Genomic DNA, 10000 nt, shown 5'->3' with positions numbered 1-10000 from the left:
ACAAAGTTGATTGCCTAATTAATGAGATGCTTTTGTAAGAAAATTTAAACTATCCCTAAACGTGCAAACGGACTCGATTCGCGCAAAGATATCTCTTGAAGAACTTGTGATCCTTTGTTATTATGCTAATTTGTAGGGACTATAGAAATCAAATCTTCGTATTACTTGTTCACTTTGCCTTGAGAATGGTGTCATGATGACGCCGAAACGTCGGCTTTCAACGTTAATATTGGCTTGCTCTTGTTGTAGTTGTTTTTCTTTTGGTAAGGGTTAGCAAGTTTTTGTAGATATTATAATAAAAAAAATCATGGTGACAATAAGCTTACCGAAAGTTACTAAAATATAAATGGGAACAACCTATTAATATTTATATTAACATTAACAATAATATTAATAATAACATTGATAATGATTATGATAATAATCATGATCAGAATGATATCTAAATGTCGAGAGCAATAAGCACAATGCTTAAAAAAAAATCAAACGTTTCCTTCTTCAAACACTTGCAAGAGATTTGCATCTTATTTTGGCGTTATTTATCTGTTCCCTACTCAAAGCGATGCCATAAACTTGCAAGCATGAAATGCGACCACGATAATTTCGATTATCACCAATTCGAGATCCAATTCTGACCGGATAGTTCGTGGCCAGTGTGATATTGCCTAAATGTCGTTCGTCTTCCTTTTTTCCATTGATCCACAAGCTTGCCTGTCCAGAGTTCTGATCAAATGTTGTTCCGACAAAGTTCCACTTGTTAGGTTTAACATGAGTGCTTTTTATTGCTGGAAGAGGAGCTGCTGGTGTGCGACTAACAAATTGGGCAAATAGCTTTCTTGGCTTTGCCATCCAAAAATTTACGCCCCAGCCATCTATTTTATAGTTAAAAATGGGTCCGGTAGACCTGGGTAAGATCCACGCCAAGATTGACATGGAATTTTTGGTGTCCAATTTTCCATTATTTGGAAGCTCAATGAAGCTGTCTGGTTTTCCAAAAAATAAATACGAATTTTTGCTTTTATTGAAGGGTCCGTCTGCTGGAATAACCTTACTTGCTACGCCCGGCAAATTTTCACCAATCACATCTCTTGCTCGGTATTTTTCATTGAGTGGATATAGGGCTACTGGTACTGGATAATCTGCAATGAAAAGAAGAAAGTAAGCACCGAATAATCAAAGGATTAACCTAATCTTGCTTTCACTTGGGCAATTTACTAGCTATTTCTTTTAGAAGATCTCGATTCATATTGTTCTGTACCTCCTTCTACCACTCAAGGTTTCTAGAAACTGATTGAAATTCGAGTTTGCCGTCTGACGATGAAAAACACCGTGTTCACCAAAACGATCATGGTTCTAGCTCCCCTTTCGTCCTGAAATGGTCCAATTTATCCACGTGAAATCTCTAGTTGAATTATTGTGCAAACTCCAGCAATAATCTTAGACTTGCACAAAAACGACTCGAAATTACTAAATTTGAGGTTTTGACAGCAACGTGAGTATATAAATGTGAACATTCTATTCTCTGCTTTTATTTGAAACGGCCCGTTCCAGTTTATATTTGGGATACATCGCCTACATCCTGGTGATCTGGTGACGTAATTTGGAGGACTAGGAAGGAAATTTTTTTTAACTCAGTATCCCACAACCGCGCGCGGCCTTAGGTTTTGTTTCCAATTTTCCCGCAATATTTCCATCGCCAAAACTCAAAAGATTATTCCGTGTCTCCCACATTTCCTGTTACTGAACGAACATTCAAGCGGAAACCGCCGAGATATAACCTTGCCTCTGCCATGTTGAATTCGGAAATAACATTCAAGGCCGCGCGCGGTTGTGGGATACGGCGTTAAAAGTTTTCTCCCCAGTCCTCCGAATTACGTCACCAGATCACCTGGATTATACGACGTGAACGAAATGGAATAATCGCAAAAGACTTGCGCTGATGCAAAGTTGTATTTTGAATTGACGCTTTCGTCCACCGTCGTCGTAGATCTTAAAGTCCCTAATAGCCCACCTCTGCCATGATGCACCAGTGTCGAGTCTACTTTGATTAACTGACCTCTCTCCGCACCACCAATACTACCACCATGGAATTCTCCGTGACGTTTCACAGAACGTGCTTCGTCAGCTGTCTTTCCACCTTCCCCGAAGATCTCGCTTTTGTAAATATCATTGTCCGATGTATTTTCATGAGGGGGTTGGAAGTTGGCGCCGTGATCAGCTGTATGGATAAATGGACAAGATACGAACTAAGAAATACATGGTTACTTGGTGACACGAGAAAAGTTCCTTTCAATTGAACTGCACATTGAATTTTTTTAGCCTTAGTCTATACTTGACTAACGAATTGGCATTGATGTACAAGCTCTCCGAATGGCTCTGACCCCTGATTTATGCTAACGTCAAGTTTCCCCAGTTTTCTCCGGCAACCTTTCTCGGGGAATTTACTTGCCTTTAGACTTGAATACTCCACCGGCAACTGAAAAGTGAGACCAATAGAAAAGTGTTACATGTGAGCAACTGAGCAACGAAGGTCAGTGTAGCGCCGTATGAATGGATGTAAAATCTATTGTCTTAACGTGTTAATTGTAAGTTGTTACTTGTAAATTTATTCATAAAAATATTATAAGTTCCAGTCCATGTGTAATTGTTAGTCTTGCCAGAAGCAGTTGATGTGTCGTTTTTGCGAACAGGATAACATCGGACTCGATGAAATTTAGAACTTTTTACCACATTTCTGTAAGTATTCGTCTCGTTCGTTTGTATATTTCCAGCCTCACAATTCATGTAAACTTCATTTGTAACTTTGTAAATTTTATTTATCCTTTCAGTTGAATCGTATATGATCTGGTAACAACGAATTCAAGCTGTGGCGACTAGTCTTTTTATATTTAACTGTGGCGGCTACGGCCCCCTTAAATCATCTTCGTCGAGTATCAGTTAATTATCATAAGCTCTAATTAATTAGAGTTACTAAATTTCCTATCTTGGACATTGCGTTTCCGCAGGAGCCCATCACCCGAAGCCTCCATCCAGACTATATCCTTGAGTCAACCTTTGCCCGTATCTTTTTATTTTTAGAATATTTTGTGAGACGAACGCGATCACTGGTGCGTGACTGCTTGTGACGTAATACAATAACTTTGTTCTGATTGGACGGCATAATGCATTCGCGGAAATTCGAACGTCTAAAAATAAAAAGATACGGGCAAAGGTTGTCTCCAAGGGTTTATATGGGAGATTGAGGCTCCGGGTGATGGGCTTCTGGTTTCCGTTGTGCTCTGATTGGTACTCTCAATCTCGGTTACCAGCTAATAAATCTAGCGCTTCACATTACACTCTATTCAGTTAACTCTGTTTAAAATATAAGTGCTACACGGCCAACGTTTGTATAAAAAAACGTACCCTTTCCTTGTACTTGTACATGTTCATTGCCGTGACTTTAACATCTTAAGTTCCCGCGGCCTGCTCCCGTCTGACCTTGTAGCTCAGTCGGTAGAGCGGGAATCTGGAATCTGGGATTCGAGGGCCACCTAGCTTCTTTTATGTAGGGCGAAAAATGGCCTCACAGAAAACCGACTTTTGCAAACACTTTGCAAACACTATTTTCTATCAATGGTGAGTCTAGAGCCGAAAATTCTGCTGTAAACATGTGTTTACTGTTTGGATCTGTTGCCATTTCATTCAGCTGATTAATGTCGAACGATTCTCCAAGGCCCAAAGTGAAGATTGTTACTCCCATATTTCTCAGCCTTCTTGATGGCTCATCAACATCGTCCTAAAAGAATATTACAAACATAGTTTACAGCTTTTAGTTCAAAAGGTATTGAAAAATGAAGTGTAGATAAAACAGTAGTCTAGATATCCTCCATGATGCATTCTTCATGGTACCAGTATATCTCCGGTCTCAGGTTGAATCCGTTTTGACTTAGGTTTAAATGGTGCTACCTAGTTTAAAGCAAATATCAACCCCCAAAAAATTAAAGGATTGAAAACAACTATACCGTCCCTCCAGCTTCTTACTGTTTCGTGTCATCTTATCGGTTTCTGTGTTAATACACTTATCCATTCAATCTCAACATTGCAACATAGTAAGGGAACAAAGAACTGTGCTATCCACTTACCATCGGTACTCGAGCGCGGACCATCCGGGTCTATATAAGTCCCGTGTCTTCACCACTACACTACAACGACGAATATCCTCAACCGAACAAAGTTTCTTTCATTATTTACTTTTGTATCATAAGTCAATTGATTTCCATGTATAATAACCAAAACAATTCCTAACCTGAACAAGCTTTTCTGTAGGCTTAATTAAGGCCCGTTTCAACCGTTGCATTTTACATGTGCCGAATCTAATGCAAATGAGCAAAAACAACAGATTTTTAATTTCTCATTTGCATTCGATTCGGCACATGTAAAAGTACTTCAGTTCATCTGAGTGCGTATTCAACCTAGGTAAAAACGGATTCTAGCCTTCGGAGAACGGATTTAACAGGCAACATATACAGCTATGAAGTAAGAGGAAGGATTGGAGAGCACAAAGGAAGAATAGGGTTGTTCAAGGCACCGCCAAGAGAATGTACAGGAGTACACAACGGAGCCGCTCTGCAAAATACCCGCTCTACAGGGCAGAATTGCGCTGGCTGGGAAATTGAACATTCGCTACTTAACTTGCTGGAAAGTCTTCATGAACACCACGCTTGCTGGGAAATTACGTTGCATCGCGGGGTCTAGCTAGATAAAAAAATCTCTAGTTTGTAGAGTTTGTTTTTCTCGTGGTAAACGAACTATAAAAAATATATCTATCTTCGCACTGTTGAATAGTTCCTCATTTTCCAGGGATAGTAGAGCGAGCGAAACATGCAATTAATTAAGTGTGAAAATCAAGCAACGCGAGAAAGGCGAAACGCGATCTCGCCCAAATACCTTTGCAATCGCCCTAATTGAGTATTTTGCCAGTACAGTATTTTGTGCTATCCATGGTGCTAATTATTGATTGGGGTGTGCCAATGTTAAGTTATGCAATAAAGCAAGGCATATCATGCCGTGAATTCCTGCGAAATAGTTTCAACACACTGATTTGAGCGCATAGCACCGCTGACGGTCTCGTATTGTTTGCCTAAACGTCTTTGTTTGCCCGGTTTCGCTTTCGGTTTCAATTAATCTTATTGTACCTTGGAAAAAACCTCCTGCTTGTTTGGTTCGATTGTTGGGTTTTTGTCTAGTTAGCACCTACTGGCCACTGATCGATCCGTATCTGTGAAGTCAGCCAAAAGTTAAGGTAAGCAAAATATTGCGTTTTTTGTCTGATATAGTCAGCTTAGGAAACCTCTCTGGAAATGTTTTCCCCAAACAGTTCTCTGCCGATAGAAGACGCATAGTCTTTCCGTTGAATAATGCACAACATTAGCAGAACATATTCAAATCTTATTTCATATGTCCAGTCTGTATGTTTATAATTGGGTAAGCTGGAATTTTCCGTTGGAACTATTTGACAATGGTCTCTATTTTAATATACTGAACATTTCTCATTTAGCCTAAGGTTTTGCTTCATAGAGGAAAAGAAGCTAAAAAAATTTTTACATTGTTTTAGGGGAAGAAATCCAAAACTAAGCTTTGTTTAAATGCACTCTCCTTTTAGATCCTGTAGATCGGGGCGGCGGGAAACGTCGTTCAATTTGCGGTCATTTTGAAGGCGTTGAGCAACTAGCCAGATATCTTTTTGATCTTTGAAGATCGCAAACGGTAAGAGAATTTTATGTTTGTTCTTCTTACGCGTACTAGACCGAATTTTCCATCGAAATCGAGAGTCCATTTTTACTGTTACATAAGGCTAGAGCAACTTTTCGCCTTGAAATGTGGCATTCCAACGCTCACTGAGGTGGACTGTGCCGTGAATTCTATTTGAGATTGCCACGTAGCCATGTAGCTGAACTGAGGGATAAAGAGCGATTGTTCGTTTACCCTAATTTCATCTTAAGTTTGTTTATGATCAGTTGTAATGGAGTGAACCTTATTACAAGTTTGTCCCTCTGATCTCGGGAATTTTGGAATTTAGTTTTCGGTTTTCTTTCTTATGTTTTCTGATCCGGGTCGGTTCGAGTTGATCCGTCGTGGACTGGCGGTCCGAGTCAGTTGATCCGGTCCGGCTTTTCATCTGCCTCTGCAAAAGGCCAACGAGGGCTCTTTTCATGCAATGTCACGTTTTATAAACGTTTCCGTTTATGACTTCCCGGATCTGCCACACTGATTGTTTATTGTTCCGAGCGCTCTGGATATGATCTTTCACTGATTTCTGACTTAGCCGTACAATTAAAAGAAAAATGCACTGAATTGCGAAGCAACATCTCCGGGCCATTTGGGGCAGCGTAAGCAATGTTTTCAAGGTTTTGGTTACGTTAGGATATTAAGATCGTTAGTTTACTTTTTTGGCCCTATTTGCAATAGCGTAAGACTTCTTTATTTTGACAAAGATTCTGTCATCACCAACGCTCAAATGCCGCAGGATGGTCTGTCGCGTCTTCACAAAGTTCCGCATGAAGAATTTTTTCAAAAACACTGCCGACAAAAGGCAAAAACTGGACAAACTGTTGAAGTGTTTTTTTTTGTCAATAATCTGTTGTAGAGAATATTTCTTTTACTCAGAGTAAGGTTGAGAGCAAGATCGCTCATTTTGACCAACTGCAAAGTACAAATTTTCTTTACAGTCTGTCTTAAGTTGGGATGTAAGCTTACAAACAAAAATTGACAGGAAACAAATTTCGGTTTTCGTTTTGTCAATTGTAAGAAAATTCTAACTTTGTCCGCTAGTGGACAGGCCCTTAACGTACTTTTTTCTGAAAAGAGATTTGTTGCAAGCATTTGCTCTGAATGAACGCCTACCAAGGCTGACCACGACAACGATTGTCTCAAGACGTACGACCATGGCTTTTGCTGTGAAACTTTGTACCAGTTCTGGTGTAAAACGTTTGCGGTAATTGTCTGACCACATACGACCATGACTTTTTCTGTGAAACTTGCACAAGTTCTGATGTGAAACTTTTGCGGTGATTGTCTGACCACATACGACCATGGCTATTGCTGTGAAACTTTGCACCAGTTCTGGTGTGAAACTTTTGCGGTGATTGTCTGACGACACATGACCATGGCTTTTGCTGTGAAACTTTGCACCAGTTCTGGTGTGAAACTTTTGCGTTGATTGTCTGACCACATACGACCATGGCTTTTGCTGTGAAACTTTGCACCAGGTCTGGTGTGAAACTTTTGCAGTGATTGTCTGACCACATACCGGCGACCATGGCTTTTGCTGTGAAACTTGGTCAGCCTTGGTCGTCTGTCATTCAGAGCAAATGCTTGCAACAAAACTCTTTTCAGAAAGTAAAGTAATAGCTTCTTGCTCACCGGAGCAAAATAACATATTTAACAAAATACATGTATTAAGACTCTTCCCAATGGGCTCTTTGCATGATAGTGTCACATGGTACAAAATCCGCCACACTGGATGGCAAAACGTAAAAATGCGACAGCCTCCAAAACAAAGCGATTTCAACCAGACAAGCGTGGCTTTTCTTTGTTTTGGATGTCCCAGTGCGTAGCTTGCCATCCAGCATGGCAGATTTTATACCATGTGACAGTTTCAATCAAAGGGCCCATTTCCTTTAAGTAAATTTGAGACTGACCTGTGATGCACCAACAGTCATGACTAGTAATACTTTAGGAACGTCTTGCCGTACACTAGCATCTATCAACTGATTCCAAGCTACGTCAAGAGCGTTTCCAATGTGCATACCACCTTGGAGATATTTTGTGTTGCCAATAGCTCTTGAAACCAATGTGAGGCTCAAGTTCTCTTCAAATCGAAAGACGACTTCCGCGGTATTGGAAAAGACTACCATTCCTACGTGTGTTCCCTCTCTAGCAATGTTAAAACTACTTACAAGGTATTGAACAAATCCAAGACATTTTCGAAAATTTCCAGCTCCGAAGTATTATACACTCTGTGAGCCATCTATAAGGATGGCGAGGTCCATCCTAGCTTCACACACTGCAAAGGAAATCGTAAGCAAATTAAATGTTCGAATTGCATCGCGCTTAAAAACAACTTCACATGATCAGAAAACCAGTGAAACACAGCGCTTACATGAACTGCTATTTTTAATTTGTTGTGGTTTTTCGTTGGTCTTTGGTGAGGTCATCTGGAAAGTTTGTGATCGGTTTCTTTTCTGTAGTCTTGTCATCTCTCATTCACAGTTCAACTCCTGAGCAGGACAGAGCTCTCTCTCTCTCTCTCTCTCTCTCTCTCTCTCTCTCTCTCTCTCTCTCTGTCTCTCTCTCTCTCTCTCTGTCTGCCCCTAATTTATACACATCCTTCGCCTTCTCATCTCGTGTACGTACGTGACCTGCATCTTATCAACCGAACCCTAATTTATGCGAAGACATGGGATGCACGTGTTGTTATAGACGTGTTAGGGTTAGGGTTACGCTGCGTTGCGTCATGCCCCAACTTGTCCCTAGTTTATCCGCGCCCTTTTCTTTTGTCTTTTTGATTGATGACGTCATTTGATGACTGCCTTTCAACATGGGTCTGAAGTAGCCGATACAAGTGACTTTCTTTATTCGCTACTTATCAGGAAAGAATTTCTTTCACAAGCATTTTTTCCTCAGTTTTCCTTGGGGATCTTTTGGTAAGATTTAAACTCCTTAATTAAGTTTAGTAAATGATTATGCAAAGTTCTTAGGGAACCGACAGACGAGGAAAGTTGCAAGTTATCGATAACTTTTTAGTTGTCGATAACAAAAAATTCCATAAAGATGCAGGTCTTGACATTAGAGACTTCTATAGCATTCTAGAACTGTTCTAGTTAGAAGAGCTAGGGATCCTTTGATATTCTGGAGCTTTAGAAATCTTTGACTCACAACATGGACCATGGATATTCTAGAACTTTAGAACGTTTAGAGATTTTAGAAGCCCCAAAGCCCCTCAGTCTTTTTAAAATAACTCTATATATGAGGTGACAATATCAAACGATCCTTTGGGGCTTCTAAAATCTCTAAACGTTCTACAGTTCTAGAATATCCATGGTCCATGTTGTGAGTCTAAGATTTATAAAACTCTAGAATATGTAAGGTCTTTTGGGGGTTCTAAAATCTCTAAAATCTCTAAAGTTCTAAAATATCATTTACTGATGAAGCTTAACTAGTCTCGTTCTTTCATTCAAATTTGAGCTTTCATGTTACGGTTCGGTTAATCACACTCTTTACGAGATACTGTGATGAATATAGCACTCGTTTACTGATTAAGCCTAAGCGCTCGTTTCAGTGATTATCCCTAAGCTTTAAAATTTTAGCATTCATTTTACAGTTCGGTTAACTACACTTTTTTCGCTGCGTTTCGCTGGTTTTCCGAGGCGAGAGTTTAGTTGATCATTAATTTGCACGGTCATTTGCATGCTGATTGTCATTCGACCTAATATAAGCTAATATAATGTTACTTGTTATTGTTTCGTTGATTAACATTTAATTCGTTTATTGACCTTTGATTTTATTTGATTTGTCGTGTGATTGACAGTCGATGGCGTAATAGCTAAGTAAGTTGATCTTTCAGTTAGAATGACACATTTTAAGAAACGCGAAATAAGAGACAAAGGTCAACACCCGTTTTGTATCTTACGTTGAATATCGCTAACCTGTAGGTTTTTACTGTCCGATCTGCTGACCTGTTTTGCTGACCTGTGAATACTGAAATAAGTTTGACTGGATATCGCCACAGAAGTAAGTAACTTTTTGTAACCGTTTGAATTTTGAGAATTATAATTTCCCATGCAATTTCATGAATCACTCGCATTAGGTTTCAATTCTCTCGAATTTTGTATCGTTCTTATAGATCGAATAAAACAACATAAAGACTATACGATTCCGTATCCAGTCACTTATCCGATAACCATTTTCCCTTGGAACAAAACCATTCGATTTCTGCAGCCCGATAATGGCCGAAGAAGAG

The 10000-nt window shown here is 39.6% G+C and overlaps 1 protein-coding gene across 1 annotated transcript in view; it reads right to left on the bottom strand.

Annotated features, from left to right (window-relative positions):
• Positions 1 to 7700, bottom strand: part of LOC137976660 (uncharacterized) — a 7868-nt gene extending 168 nt beyond the window's left edge. The window contains exons 1-5 of the mRNA XM_068824026.1: positions 7680 to 7700; positions 3578 to 3775; positions 2333 to 2476; positions 2012 to 2246; positions 1 to 1139 (exon numbers count right to left, since the gene is read on the bottom strand). The exon at positions 1 to 1139 is cut by the window's left edge and continues 168 nt beyond it. Of these exons, the coding sequence (XP_068680127.1) occupies positions 499 to 1139; positions 2012 to 2246; positions 2333 to 2476; positions 3578 to 3775; positions 7680 to 7700 (1239 nt within the window). The 3' untranslated portion in view covers positions 1 to 498. The remainder of the gene's footprint in view (positions 1140 to 2011; positions 2247 to 2332; positions 2477 to 3577; positions 3776 to 7679) is intronic.
• Between the last annotated feature and the right edge of the window lie 2300 nt (positions 7701 to 10000).

The sequence above is a fragment of the Montipora foliosa genome, chromosome 11, assembly GCF_036669935.1.
Source record: "Montipora foliosa isolate CH-2021 chromosome 11, ASM3666993v2, whole genome shotgun sequence".
NCBI lineage: Eukaryota > Metazoa > Cnidaria > Anthozoa > Scleractinia > Acroporidae > Montipora > Montipora foliosa.
Note: the sequence above shows the minus strand (reverse complement) of the source record. Positions and strands in the feature narration are given on the sequence as shown.